The 15,997-nt window shown below is 41.5% G+C and overlaps 1 protein-coding gene across 10 annotated transcripts in view; it reads left to right on the top strand.

Moving 5' to 3' along the window:
- Positions 1-15,997, top strand: part of celf5a (cugbp, Elav-like family member 5a) — a 227,463-nt gene that overhangs the window by 13,413 nt on the left and 198,053 nt on the right. For all 10 annotated transcript variants that reach the window (XM_050055317.1, XM_050055315.1, XM_050055308.1 and 7 more), the window contains exon 2: positions 7,592-7,674. In XM_050055317.1, coding sequence (XP_049911274.1) covers positions 7,592-7,674 — 83 coding nt within the window. The remainder of the gene's footprint in view (positions 1-7,591; positions 7,675-15,997) is intronic.

The raw sequence follows: 15,997 nt of genomic DNA, 5'->3' as shown, positions 1-15,997 counted from the left end.
ATGGAAGAGTGTAGTCAGCTTCAGGATCATGAGATGGTGACTGAGCACAGGCGCTGGCTCCCTTTAAGGTGGCTGTCTGACTTAATTAAGGTTTACAGGTTACGCTAGGCTACTGCTTATATTACAGTGCTCATTACAAGCCCATTAGGCCTGGGCAGAGAAAATATTGTTGTCAGAACAATGAGTGAGAGCATTTTGGAAAGTCCCTGCCAACTCCATGCTCCAGCTCTTCTTTATTATACCTCTCTGTCTGTCCTCCCTCAATCTGTCCTCCCTCTCCCTGAACATTGGCGTGATTGTTTGAGTGTGTGAACAGATCGAGGATCTTTTTTTTTTCAAAGGTGGGGGAGTGATTATATGAGTTAAAAGCTTCTCCGAGACCAGACTGATTACCCCCCTCACGGTCAATCTGCGCCACTGAGCCTCCTGCCTCCCTGGCTGGCAATGATTCAGGTCATAATCACATTGTATCAGTGCTGATGATGTGTGTTTCAGCTTCCGACCCCACTGAAAGGCTATCAGTTCCCCCAGAGCCCCACATGGCAGTAAATGAAGTAAGCAAGTAGTCTACCCACAGTGATAGCATTTTCCAAAGAGTGCAAATGATGTGTGAGGGAGCAGGCGAGGCTGTTGCCAGGACTGGCTCTGTTTCTGCTACCTTCACACTTTCTGGCCAAGGAAATGCCACATTGGGAGCAAGTTCACACTTTTTCAGAACACTGGGGCAGTTTGGCTCCTCTAGGGGGAAGGAGATGGAGAAAAGGGAGCTAAAAGGCGGATTGAAAAGAGAGATGTTGTGGTTTGAACCAAACCAGTCTCCTTAGAATTGCATTTATATCTGACGGTCCTGCGGTACACGATTTATGCCCAGTGCCAATGTAACATGTTCATGTTGAGCTCCTGCAGTTGACGTCACTGCCTGTAGCTGTCAGTTGCACAAATGAATTTCTTTTTGGTCCTACTAGCATACAGATGGATGATAGACCAACATGAAGTGTCTTAGTGTGGAGTCAGACCACTACTAGCCTCCAGACCAGCTTCAATGCTCCTATATTTATATGTACAACCTTTATTCATCACATTGAGATCAGGATTTCTTGTGCAAGAGAGACCTAAGTATGGCAGATAGAAAGAACAGCAAACATAGCCAGACTCAGCCCAAAAGCACAAATAGCATAAATTACAATCATAGACATCATGAAATAGATTTGAAGACAGAAGTTTATATCATTCGGTCTTATGTAGATGGTGGTGGAGAGAATTATCTGGCATGCTGGTACAAAATCTTCCAGAGGTGTTCAACTGGGCTGAGATCTGGTGACTATAAAGCATTTTATTCACGTCATTATCATATTCACAAAGCCATTCAGTGAGCCCTGGTGCACAGAAGCATCAGCTTTGGATATGTTTCTTCACTCTTTTATTCAGTCTTTCCTTTAATTTGTCCCCTTATGTATATAAATAATCATTAACTGCTGAAATAGTTAGTTTTATGCAAAATGTTATCAAAGAAAATTTCAACACCTGGAAGAAAACTGTGAAATTACAAGAAATTCCAAACCCAGAGTAAAATTTGATATGGATATGGATATGAATAAAGAACAAAACAAATGAAAAGACCATGTTTTAAGATAGGAACATATTGAGGTCACAGGGCTTTGCAGAATCAGAATCAGAAATACTTTATTGATCCCGAGGGAAAATTGTGATTCATTGCATTCGCTCTGATGTAAAGCATAGAGAATTATACAAGTAAAAATCGGAAGTATAAAGTATGAAGTATGTAAAAATATAAAATGAAAATATTATGCTAGAATCTTAACATGTCTGTAAAAATTAAATGAATATATAAATTATGAATAATGTACTCAATATGTTGAATGTATAAAACAAATTGTAATATGTGCCTCATGCTGCACTACAATGTGTAAAATTGATATGTAAAGTTTAGAAATATATGTAAAATGCTACAATGTACAATACAGTGGATTCTTATTCTTATTTCTACTCATGTATATAACATGAGTAGAAATAAGAATAAGAATAAGAAATATATTTCAAAAGATTAATTGAAATTTCAGATTCCATAGGTTATCACAAGCACTTGGTTTGTAAAAGGCTTACTATGAGTTGGTAAATGTAATCGACACTTATAAGTTGCTAATTGATAAACAAAACAAAAACGAAACAAAATTGTATTAATCTTAAAAATCATTGTTATCATGTATCTGTTCTGTTTTTCCAGTGTAAAATGTAATTATTCAGCTTTGCAATAAAGTAAATTCAAAGTCGACATTCTTGCCAATAAAGTTAATTTGAATCAGCCAATCAGGAGACACCTGCGTCCAAGGGTCGCGAGCGCACGCAGCCTCAGCCTAGAACGCAGAAGAGAGGATACCAACTGTATCTTAACGACGAAAAAACAATGTAAATGTTGATAAAACAAATAGTTTCTACTGTAAATATTTAAAGTAAGACCCTACTTTGTTTGCTAGTTCATGCCTGTGTGCTAAGGAGGACCTGTTCACTATAATACGTCGTGTGAAGCTCGTCCAAGTTGGTGAGTTATTACAAGATATAAGTAAATAAAAGTACGTCATTAGCTGCCATGCTAACTGGGTAAAGGGCTAATATGGGTGCAGTTAGCTAACTGTGGGGATGCTAATGCTCATTTTAATATGCAACTGCTGTATACGTTTGCTGTTGCTCAGCTGGCTAGTAAACATTAAAGTTTTGTCAGACATATTTTTTTGTAATATTAGAATGGTGGTTGTAATGTACAAAGAAAAAGACAAAGACCATTTTATTTATCACGTTTCATTTTGGGAAAACATAAGTGTATTTTTGAGTCAAAGAAGTTAGTGGAGTGTTGTGTTTATTGTCAACCAGTTAATTAAATTAAAGGTTTTTGTATTGATTGATGTATTTATCCCAGAGAATTGATTTTATGCTTATATCCATAGTCCTGTAAGGTCATTTATGAATGACAGTAGGTTTTGGCTGTGATTTATGCAAGACAACTTTATTAGTTTGATTTATGTTGATGGTGAGTTTACCCAGTCAAGGTTATTTTCGTACGTGTTACCATTCAGGTCCTGCAATTACTTGTTTCATTCAAATCCACACACTGGATTAGTTGTAGGATTGAATGAGGGACAAGAATGTGCTTACGATAGAGGGCAAAATATCAGTAGTTTCAAAACTGGTTTCATAAAGCGCATTGCTTAGGCTATGTGCCAGATTTGGAGAAGGCCTGCTGTGTCTGCACTGTCGCTGACCCTTAGCAACTTTGTACAGAGCCCAGGAACAACATGGTAAAAGGTGTCACTTACCCTGGAGACGAACTAGGCTATGCCTCTTCAGTTGGTGCCTCTAAGGGGAAAACTAAGAGTGTGGATGTTAGTGTTTTCTATATTTTGCTGTAACTGTAATAATACCTTTTCTCTAAGAGCTGAGTTCCATTTTTAAGGTGTGACCATGTCTGAACAATATTTGCAGGGCATAGATTTTGTGAGATTTTTGCAGAGCTGTCTAATATTGACATTCTGTTTGCCAAATAGGTTTCTTAAACAGAGGTGATTGAGGCATGCAGCCTATTTCATCAGTGTTTGAATCTTTGTGTGTGTGAGAAAGAGGGTGAGCATAGTGAAATTTGATAGGTGCTGTGTGTTCAAATCTGTGGGTTTAGATTTGTCGCGCTATGCATGAACAATTGTGTGTAAAGTTCCAGTTTTTAAATTTAACTGGTCATGTGACAGCTGGGTAGACAAAAGCTGTGTCCCAATTCTGTACTACATTGTGATTTTAAGCAGGTTTTGATTATGTAGTGAATGAAAATACATCAGTTTGCATTCAAAATCAGCTTCATTTTACCAAGTGATGTTTATGGACATTATTGTCCCACTATTCATTGCACAAAGGAGCTTGAGGAGCTGCTCACAGCAGCAGAAAAACTGCATCATGGCTGGTGGGAATATCTCTAGAAACACCTCGGAAAATTAAGTAGTAAATCTTTGGAATAACATTTTACTCTCTTTTGATGAATTTAAAATTAGTACTGGTGAAGACTTGTATCATTCCTGTTAGTACAAAATAAAAAAAGTATTTAATATGGAATTGGGAACAGTCTGTATGACAAAGGGACAGTTCACCCTGAAATTAAAATCCATGTATCTCCTCTTGTATGTAGTGCTATTTATCAGTCTAAATTGTTGTGGTGTGCATTGCAGAGTATTGGAGGTATTGGTCGTAGAGATGTTTTTCTTCTCTCAAATATTTTCTTTCCACTGAGCTTTACCTTCAAACGGTATCACCACACAGACAGAAGGTTGCATCTACTGTTAGTTCAACGAGCACCACTGAGCTACCTAATGTTACAGCCGAGGTGGACGCCATTAAAGTATACATCTCGCGCTGTCATGAGCATGAGCCTCTCGCCAGTGAGTCGATGCATGCTTTCTACTGTGTGGTGGTATGGTTGGTGGGTGGTAGAAAGAAACTCATTCCTGGTCTGTGGATTATCTAGAACAACCGGGTCATGATTTCTGAAAAGAGACATTGCTGTTGAGATTTTCAAATGAATGTTACGCTTTGAGCACCATAAGCCGAGTGCCATCAAGTTCCATTATGCTCGAGAAAAGGCAGACATCTCTACAGCTGATATCTGAAACACTTGACAACTCACTCACTAAATTGCATCAAATTGAAATCGTATCGTGGCAGACTTTGTAATATCGGCAAATATTGGATGATATTCATGATGGTATCATGATGAAACTGGTGATTTATAGCCCAAATAAATAGCGCTACAGATAAGAGGAAGAATATGTATTTTTGATTTTGGGGTGAACTGTCCCTTTAATTAAACAAGTGTGCCTGAAACAAGAGGTTCAGCTGTGTGTGTGTGTTGGAGTATACATGGATTTTATCAACCTGTAAACTTGACAAAACAATTAGCAGAAGATCCTACTCTGCTGCACACACACACTCACACACATACACACAGTTTTGGTAATGGAGAGCCTGGGCTACGGTGAATGTAAATGGCTGCTGTCACCACAGCTATACAGTATCTCCCACTACTCACTCTCACTCGTTCTCTCTCCGTCTCGCCCACTCACTCTCTCTCTTCCCTGTAAGACTCTTTAATTACATGCCAATTCAACACAGTGGAGATGGAGAGACTCAGCCCTATTTCCCAGTACACACACCGTGCACACTTAAAAATATATCATTAAGAGATTGGAGACGAGAGGAGCGGAGTTGGCATTGACAGAGGGAAGAAGTAGGGAATGGAGGAGAGAGGGAGGAGGGAAAGGGAGCAAAGAGGAGAGGAGGAATTTCTTCTCTTTGGAGCTGAAATCAATGTGTGAGATAAGGCTGTTTTAGGTTTCTATCAGATGATGCAGAGGATCATCGCCTCACAATGGGAAGGCTTCCCCCATTGCTGTGTCAGCAGGCTCCGATTACAGTGGTTTTTTGTTGTGTTTCAAACAATTTCATCATGCTCCCCCCTCACACTTTTGCACTTGGTATGCAATGCAGCACTGGCAATTTGTACGTGTTTGGATTCCAATTATGGAGTTGTTAAAGCTTTTTCGCCTGTGGCCTGCAAATTCTTATTAAGCCATACATTAAAGAGCACAGAATCACATTTAAATGGAGTTCATGTTTCTCTTTTGTTTGCCAGTGTTGTGGTTGTTATTAATTTATTCTCAATGCCCTATGCATTACACATTAACAAATAAATCGTGTTTGTGATTGTAATGCAAAATGCTTGTTTCTTATTCAGAGATAGGGCCAGCATTTGTCAAGTAAACCAACAACAACAAGCCCAGAGAGAGCGAAAAAAGAGAGAAAAACAACCACCAAAATGGAGCCATTCCCTCCTATTACCCTCAACCATTTGAGAAACAAACAAACAAACAAACAAACAAACCACCCCAACACAACAATGACATTTTAGCAGTCTTGGTATTTCTTTGCGAGCTGAAGCAGAAGAGGGATAGGGGATTAGACAGCAGTGTGAGTGATTGAATGATTTGCTCGGTGGCCATTGGAAATCATTAGGTTAGAGGTGCTGGGACAAGGGAGGCTATGGGGAGGGCACCAGTGCTATAGTCAGCCACCTCAAAGGTCACGACCCTGGACAGACACCATCACTATCTGTCTTTCTAATACTGAAAAGCATGTCAGGGTGCAGACTGAATGTCCCAAACAAAAGGAGGAGCTTCATAAAATAGAGCAGAGAGAATTGAATGGGATTTAAATAAGAGTGGTCGAATGCTTTCTGTGTGTACATGGGCAGGTGTGCAGGCACTTACACACATGTGCTGACATGTAAGGCTTAGAGTAGCAAGGAAAAGCAGGTTACAGGTCAATCAATGGATCAATGACTGACATGGCTTTTTAACCCTCCTTTTTGATGCAGTTCTGCAGAGGTTACAGTGGAGACATAGCCAGAGTGCAAGGGTTACTGAAACGGATAAAGGCGATACACATGCACAGGCACACAACAAAAATGGATGGTGAACGTTGGGTAAAAATGATCTCGTATACACCAAGAAAAACAGATTGGAATATTGTCCGTGTAAAGACACTTAATACATCACCACCCACTGAATACATTTGGCTGTTGAAATGAGATCCAAAATGCAGTGGCTGCTAATAAACCATCTTCAGAGTGGCAGAAATATGATGCATGGTAACCCATATGAACCTCATTAATAGAACACAAGCAAATCTATTTATTCAGACAGTCAGGGGGAAAATGATTGCCTCAATACTCCATCTGGTTTCTCTCCATCTCTCGTCCTCCCTTCTCTTCTCCTCTCCTCTTCTCTTTTTTATGTATTCAGTGATTTTGACAGATGTTGTGTGTGTGCATGCATGGCGGCATTCACCCTGGAGAGTTTTAACACCACGTCCTGTTCTCCCTTCTTCTCTGTCAGTATCTCCCTCCTTCCTCCATCCCTACACTGATCCTCATCCCTTCTTCTCTCCTTTCTTACCCCCCAATACTCTCCTGCAGTCCTGTTTCTTTTGTCTCCGCTGCTGTCACAACCATTCAGGGTGGGGACGCTGGCCAGGCTGCTAGGAGCTTTTGACAGGACATGGCACTGGGGATGGGGAGGCTGGACAGGCCTGGCAATTCATCCAAAGAATTCTCAGCTCATCTCCTACTTTTTTGTTGTGGTTTTGTTTTTTCCCCCTCTCCCCTTGCCACCATAGTAAATTGTCCACATGGAACCTGGTGAATTGCACAGATGCCCGTTTTCATTTACTTGCTCTGTTTATTCCAAGAAATGTTTGCAAGGATTTTTGTGTTTCTGCTAACTCGTGAGACCCTATATACAGATCTGGATTCTTAATTGTGTTGATTGCTCATTATTATGAAACAAGCCAAACATCTTTATTTCCTAATGCTTTGTAATTTCATTACTCTCCTAATATTCTCAGCTGATATGTCTTTCAAACTGCTGTGTCTTTTTGTAATGTTTTTAAATGTTTTGATTGTTTTTGTTTGTGTAAGTCAGATTTAAAATTTTGTTTTATTCTAATTGAGTTTATATGTGATGTGCCTCTGTCGCAGGTTGTGCATTCCTCACCTACTGCGCCCGAGAGTCGGCCATCAAAGCCCAGAACGCCCTCCATGAACAGAAAACACTGCCAGGGGTAAGTGTCTGTCTCTCTATCTGTCCCTCTCCCCTCCTCCACTCACTCTGTCTCTTCTCTCTCTATGGTGGTCAGCCATGCCATCTGCACCCGGCTGCACACCAGCCGGCATTCTCCTCGTATAGTCCCAGAGATGAAAAACACTTTGGAAAGCAATTCAATCAATAGCTCAGCCTTTTGAAGGCCCGGTTTCAACTTTTCCATGTGTCTGCTCTCTAGGGGATATTGCCAGCATTGATCAGTCCCACTCTGACTCACACTTTTGAGGCAGTACCATAGAGTGACAGTTTTGGGGGGGCGGCAAAGCTCTGCATTTCTGGAAAGATGTGATCAACAGAAAATGGTCAGACAGAGCTGAGATTAATGATACTGAAATAACTTGATAAAGAGAAAATTCTCTACTACGTGTTCAACTGTGCTTACGGTATTATTATTATGATTATTACGGTATTTAATCACAATTATATAGGGCTGTACTTGACTGAGAATTATGTCAGTTAAATGAGACGTGGCTGTTCAATACGAATATTTGACAATTCATTCCTTCTTTACCATATAGAGTTTGGTCTGAAAGTTTGGAGGGACATTCAGGGTGATGGTCACATAGTAATAAAAGTAAATTAAAATAAGCCAAGTAAGCAACAACATTTTTTGCGACACATGCAACATTTTTTGCTTGAAGAAATCTCAGCCCTACAATTATATTTCTCTCATTGTTTTGGTGTTTGCATTTGTGTGTAAGTATGTACACCTGTGCATAGCCATATCTGTGTGTGGGAAGCATGTCGGAAAGAGACAGAAGAATGGAGGGGTGGGTAGAAGCGGCTCCCCACAGAGGCAGCATGGCTTAACATGGTCAGATCAAGCCAACACCAGGGAGAAACATCAGTAAAGATCCCCCCCCCCCTCCTCACCCCCAACACCCCCCTCTGATCGAAGACAAAGAGCCGGAGAAACCCAGCCAAAAGGCACATGTTTCAGTTAAACATGCAAATGCAACTACCACAAACTTTGAACATTTTTCTGGTGGCTCTCTTGAAAAACAAGTTGTTTCGTTTATTCTGCAAATTAGCCAAGCGCGAGGCTGGAGGGCGTTATTCTCCTACTTTTTCCTCTGCATTTGAATAATAAGACGGAAGACGGAGAAAGGGAAAAAAAAGTTATTTCACATAATGCCAGGGGATGTGTTCATGAGAGGTTGTGTTCAGCAATGTGTTAAAAAAGGAGGCTTCTCTGATTCTTTTACTGTTTTTGTCCATAGTCAGGCTTTTCAGTGAGTTTCTCTCTCACGTCTCATAGTCATTAATAACGCACCCCCCCCCCCCTGCCAGCTTGGCAGGGCGTCCATAAGGGTTGACCTACCACTGGGATTAAATGGTTGATGTGGCTGCATGTATAAATGAGGGGCATGAGGGCACAGACAGACGCTAACAAGTCTGATGCTCTTGCCTGCACCCCCTCCTTTTCTTAATGTGTTCTGAGAGAAGAGCAGATCTCCAAACCATCTGGGCTCTGAAAGGTTTAACAATCATCTGAATGGAGTGCTGTAAACAACATTACTATAAACAGCATCACTTAATGTTAACACCAAAAAATTTACATTTAATGATTGTACAGCCATGATTCATAGAGAACATTCAGAATTAGCAAACACAGCCTTGCATGTCGCATTTTCTCCACATGAGCTCTGAAAGCTTTTCTGTTTTTTGCGTGCATAGCCTACACACGTGGTAACTCTTCCTGTATCACTCGTGAGAAATAAAACCCTTATCTTGTACCTTTCAGTCCTGCTTTAACCCTCCTGCTGACTTCCCCTCTACCCCACCCAGCCCTGTCCACTCCACATCCTCCCGTCTCCCCTCTCTCCCATTGCTCCTCTGCCGCTGCTCTTCCTGAGACAGAGCGTGTCATAGAAATGTAACAGGCAGACGTTGATGGGTGTCAGGCCTCACAGACGAGGCTGCTCTGCTGTTCCCTTCCCTTCAACTTCACTCACACACACAAACACCAGTGTTCCAAGGAAACAGTGTGTGCTATAGTACTGGATCCACACATAGCACATGTAGGTACAACAACAGCTACACACTATTGTAGTAGCATGCCAGTGTCCTTAAACATCCTATATACTCCCTTTTTATACTGATGAACCAATAGCTGAGGAGAGATTTAGTTTCAAAGAATGTTGAATTTAGAGAAAGATACCTTCAGGGTATTTTAAAATAAATGCCACGCTGCATTGGGTTGTGTGTGTTTTTGTATGTGTGTAAAAATATGTTTGTGCATTTGACTACCTCCCGTCGCCTTTCCTGTCCTTCCCTCTTGAGCCTCCCTGCTCCTAAATCTTTTGCGATATGACCCCTGTTGCTTCACTGCTTGATGGTAAGTAGATATGCCAGTTGTTTGTTTGCAAAATCCTGCTTGATATGCAGTTTGCCAGGGGCTATGCTGTAATTAATGTAAACTACAAATTCTCCAGAGATGAGTTATGAGTTATTAACGTCTGCATTTTGTCATTAACCCCTGCGTTGCCGCTCTCTCGCAGAGGGCTTGGACTGGTGTGGTTACCCAGTTATCTGTTATTTTAAATGTTGAAATATTAATGTCAACCACCGAAATCCTGCTGGACTTCACTTGTTGCTAATGAGTAAGAACCATATATGAAAACTGTCCTACCTAACAAGGTATTCTGAATCTCATGCGGTGCCCTTTGCTGGAACATCGAGCACAAACTAGCCCACCTGTGTACACACATAGCAGCATACACACACTTTAGTTTCATGAGGTAGAGTGTTAGGTTTCTTGGGTAAGTCTTTTTGCTGGAAGGCTTGGGTTCATACAGTTGTCTGCTGTAACATCCTTCGGCACAGCATTGAATCCCTGATGACTGCAAGAAAGAGTATTTCATATACTGTAAAGCTACAGTTGGTAACTTTTATGAAACTTTTTGTCATATTTGCTGAATTTGTCACTCTAATCTTAAAGAAATGCGTAAGACAGTCTGTAAAAAAATAATGTCCCTCTTCCTCTTCCTAATGCTTCTAATGGCATTTGTTAGAATCTACCTTAACTCACCTAAAACAACCAGTCAGAGCCAAGGAGTCTCAAACGCAGCCGTCAGTCTTGTCAATCACTGCTCATGAACTGTGGTCGAACTGCCAAATAAGGCGCTGATCAAATACCAATCAAGAGTCTGTTACTGCATTGCCTGTTTGTCTCCTCAGATGTTTTCAGAAACATATTTTAGTGTACTGTTTAACTGTAAAATGAGGAAGCTGCGTCGATTGGTGGACAGTGTTTTGTTTCAACTCAACCGTCTCAAACATGGCAACCAGGTCACAAGTTCTCATTTTACAGCTAAACAGTGCACTAAATTATGTTTGTGGAAACATTTTAGGCAAGAAATAGCCAATGCAGTTACCGTATCTTGACTGATATTTAATCAGTGCTGCCTAGTCTGACAGTTTGACCGCAGTTCACAAGCAGTTATTGACATAAATGACAACTATAATAGTGACGTCTCTGCTCCTATTGGTTGTTTTACTTAAGCACTTGTGGTAATTCCATTAGCTGCGCTACAAGGCAATATAATAGGCAGAGGACAAATTTTTTTCCACAGGTTATCAGTTTAATTTAGTGCTCTGTGAATATAGGCTAGTGATAGTTTAAGCAAAATGAAATTTATGTTATATAAGTTACCATCTACAGCTTTAAAGTTATAACCCTTAAGATTTCAGTCATGGTTGATTTTGCGTTCCCTGTGGTTACTTTTGGTAATGTAAAGTGAGTTTTAAAATACGGAATTCAGCTTGAAATTATACTTGTATCAACCACTAGGGCAGCAAATGCTTCTTGAGTGTCTACTCCTGTCAGATATTCAAAAGAAGACAATCAGTTCATATATCTTTATACAGAGCCTCCAAATAAACTGTGGCCTGAAAGGATTAAATATACTAAAGAGCACCACCATGTTGTACCATGTGGTAATACAGATCTCATGGTCAAATGTTTCTTTGTCTTCTGCACCCCTTTGTTTTGTGCATGGATTGTTTTCTTTGATTTGCTTGTGTGTATATAAATCCTCTACAGGAAAAAACAAAAACTACCATTCAGACAGGCAATTACAGAATGCTAACACACTGGATTTATATCATTGAAAAAATGCCGGCTATGAATTGTTAAAAAAAATATGTTTTAATATTTAAAATCTTAAGGGTTATAGTCTAAAGGATTGGGTTTCCTTTGTATCAAATGATGGCTGCATGCTCTGTGTTTGCTTACAGTCAGATGCTAGCATGGTGGGACTAGTTGTCACACACACACACACAAACTCACACAACCCACTGTGCTCTTATTATCAGAAAGAAGCGCTTGTGTTCTTGGATGTTATTATCCATGTCCCCCTGTTACACATTAGCTGCTGAAAGGAACAGTATGGTCTAATGGAAGTGTACTGGACTGGAATATAGATTCCTGCGGTGAAGTGTGATGGGAACCTTGGGGACACGAGTGCCCGACATAAGTTTGGCCACCGAATAGGAGAAGCTCTGACAGTTTACCAGGTGTGTGTTGCTTGGCTCTATTAGCTGTGTATGTTTGTGTGTGCGCAGTAAGCTGGCTTTGCATTGCAGCCAGCCCTATGTAGATACACATAGCGGTGTATAAAGGTGGGAAGAAAAACATGTGCACATGGCAGCTTGCCGTGATCACACACTGCCCACGACAGGGAGGCTGGGATATTTCATTTGTGTGCTTGTTTGCTGCTAATGGAGATGCACTACTTTTTCTATTACATAACCATATGAGTGCTTTTGTGTATCTGAATATGCTTGCATATGTAACTGTAAAACCTCAAAATCATTTTTTTTCTCTTACCAAGTACAATCTGAGCACCCCCTGATGATGTGGACACTGATTATTCCTTCATGGCATGATTTGTTCTTAAAAATCATACCACAGAAAAACACTGCCAGTCAAGGCCCAGTGGCTGCTTCTACAGCAGTTGGTGTGTGTGCTTGTGAGTGTCACAGCTCTCTACACAAGTCCGCAGGAGATTTACTCCACCCAGCTCAGCATCATGACAAAATCCTGCATCCTTCACACTATCCACCAACCTATATCCCTCCCTCAATCCCCCACCTCCCCCTCTCCCTCAAACTCTCTGTCCTCTCACTGCCACTCCTCAAATCCAGCAGATCCAAGAATAATCTCAGTCGCTGCAGCAAGTCTATTTGCTGTAGCACAGAACAACATGCCACCCTCCCCTTTTTGTCATGCTAGCATTGTGTACAACAGTGATTGTCTTGGAGAGGCAATGGTGGGAATGTGTTTGCTGCATGCATTTACTCTGAGTATTAGTACAGCTCGACCTGGGGGGAGTGTAAGAGGCTGGCAGTGATTCAGGAGGCAGGTTTATGGAAATAGCACCCGCATTAAAAACCCAATGAGAGCAGGGAGAAGATTATGCTCCGGCACACACATGTGGGCTCCTGCAATGTCAACACTCTAAGTAGATCCCCTCCCTCTCAATTGCCTCCGTCTCTGCCTTTCTGTCTCTCCCGCTCTCTCACTTTTGCGCTGTGCCCCGTGCCGCACACGTACCTGTTTGTCTGCTGTGTGAGTGCACATGAATTCCTGTATGTTTGTATACATGTGCGCGTGCACAAATATGCGTTATTGTGTGTATGTGCCAGGGCTCAGCTTAGCCATAATAGAATGTATGAGAAGCGAGGAGCAGAGCAGGGGCCTGTGTTGTGGAGAGTAGCCGACCTTGTGCTGTGGAAATGAGGCTGCCGTGCGATGGAGCCATTCCTCGACATGCTGCAAACCTCCTAGCCTTCCACTGGGCTTTGCACGCACAGACACACTCAGGCACGGACACAAACATAACATATACACCCATACTTTTGCGTGCATGCTATCCACCTGTTTATCATCTACAGCCAAGCTCACTTGTGTGCCGGCCGAGCTGCCGCAAAGGCTGAATAATTCAATGCTACACTCTGTGAAGGTTGGCAGAGCATGAGTGTGGTGTATTGTATGATTCTGTGTGTACTGTATGTGGCTGTGTTGAGTGGGCAGGGGTGGGGGTGGGAGTGGAGCGGACTGGTCAGCATGAAGCCAATCGGTGCTGGCAGGATTGGAGGCCTTGTAGTCAGGGAGAGGGGACTCGTTAGAATTAAGCCTTTGGGTAACAGGAGTTTGTGTGCGTGTGTATGTGTTCTCAGGAAGATCATTGTGGAGTGGAAGTTAAAACAGACATGGTCAAGGACTTTTCTTCTTTAAAACATTTTCTGCTTTATGAATTAAACAGGGATATGTGTTGTGAATTTAACATGTGAGTTTAAATTAAAATTCTATTGAATCTTTACTGCCCCGCCTATACTATGTTTCTCCTTTTTATATTAGCCAAGGGCATGTCTGACTGTGAACATAAATGTTTTATTTGGGTTTCACTCTTGTAAGATCTCTGTGCCTCTGTAATTAAAAAAACAACATATAAGTAAGGACCCAGATGTCTGTTAAAGCATTTGAACACCATCCGTTTTCTCATAAAGAAACTTAGCACCAGCTGATCTCAGCACTACAATAAGCTGGATGGCTGCAGCTGATCTCAGCGGCTGCAGGAGGCGGCCTCTGATGTCTGTTTTTTATAACCTTTGTTGATCCATTGAGATGAGAATAAAGAGAGCTTTGTAGATACTGGTACTCTAATGGTTTTATGTCTGTGACCTGGGCTGTCTCTGAACGTATTACCCAAGTCAAATCACTCTGATGAATAGGAGGAGCAGGTGGTGTCATAAAAAGTCTGGATGTTGGAGGCTGTTGTGCAAGTGTGAGTTGACTTTTTTTAAGTGTGATGCATACCTATTATAGGTTGCACTGTGGTACACTGGTACGCAGCAATATTACTACAGTGGCAGTAGCAGGTGTGTAAGCGCAACAAAACTAGTTTCTTTAAGAGTGTGTGTGTGTGTGTGTGTATTGGAGTGTGCGTCTGCCGTAATGGCATATTGGTGTAATGTACGCACAGTAAAGAGCTGCTGTACCAGAGTGCTCCTAAGGGAGCTGAATCCCCACACCCTTAGAACATGCACTTATGCTCAGACACACACACACACACACACACACACACACACACACACACACCCCTGAAGCAGAAGGGCTTGAAATAGACTAAAACACACAGGGTAACTGCTGGAGCCATCACAATGTTGCTTGTTTTCCACCTTCTGTCTCTCTCTGTCTCGCAGTTGCTCCTCTGGTACCCCTTTAACACACACACACACACACACACACACACACACACACACACACATACACACATACACACACCTCGCTCCTTTGTTCGTCTCGTTTTTCTGTGTGGTAGATTAGCCACATATTTAGAGAAGCCTTCTTCTCCCCAGGGGATTGGCTTCCAAGGGTATTTGGAAAAAAGAGCAGGATCTGCACTCTGCACCTGCCTTTGGAGAATAAACAACACCCACTGAAAATGTGTTTCATCATGAAATTTCATTTCATTTCATACAGTATATACTGTACTACACCGGCATGCGATGGTCTCTCTTAAATTGTTACAAGGAGTGCTACTGTAAAACTGCTCCCAAAAAAAATGCTGCATTTAAAGAATTATTTGTGTGGGAAAAACAGTACATAAGGTATTTGCTGCATTTTTTATTTGTATTACTTTATGCTAATTTATTACAATTTATTACGTAAAACACTGCAGTATATAGCAGCAAATCACCTACTAAAATTTCAAAACTTTCATTGAGTTACAGATGACCGTGTTTTGACCCCATCTGTGACATTAGCGCTGATGACATTACAATGCTGCTTCCCCTCCCACTGCTCGGGGCACATCTCGCTAACCGGCTCTTGGGGGGGAGATGTTGCTTGAAATACCAAAATAATCCACAGCACACCCTGCCCGTTAAGCCACTTCACAGTGAGAAGTGTGCTATTTTTTCTGAAGCACAGGTTAGCAAAAAAGCTGAATTATTAATGTTTTTGATATTTTTAGTCTGTTTAACCTATTTCTGGTTGTGGCTGGAGACTGCTCGCCCGCCTGTCTGTGAGATTCAATCATGTGATACGGCTGTGATCTGGGTTATAGAGCTTGGTTTTGTGTGTAATGGGAAAAACTGTGTGTGTATGTGAGTAGGTAGGTTTGTTTCTGACTTTGAATGTCACTGCCTGTATACTAACGTGCGCTGGTCTGACTTATTTTGATGCTGTGCAGTTCAGGTGATCTAATGTCAGTTTGGCACTGTGAAACATCACCAGTACCAGTGGGGCCGAACCAGATGAGTCTGGTTTTATT

This window comes from Epinephelus moara, chromosome 10 (genome assembly GCF_006386435.1).
Source record: "Epinephelus moara isolate mb chromosome 10, YSFRI_EMoa_1.0, whole genome shotgun sequence".
Classification (NCBI taxonomy): Eukaryota; Metazoa; Chordata; class Actinopteri; order Perciformes; family Serranidae; genus Epinephelus; species Epinephelus moara.
Note: the sequence above shows the minus strand (reverse complement) of the source record. Positions and strands in the feature narration are given on the sequence as shown.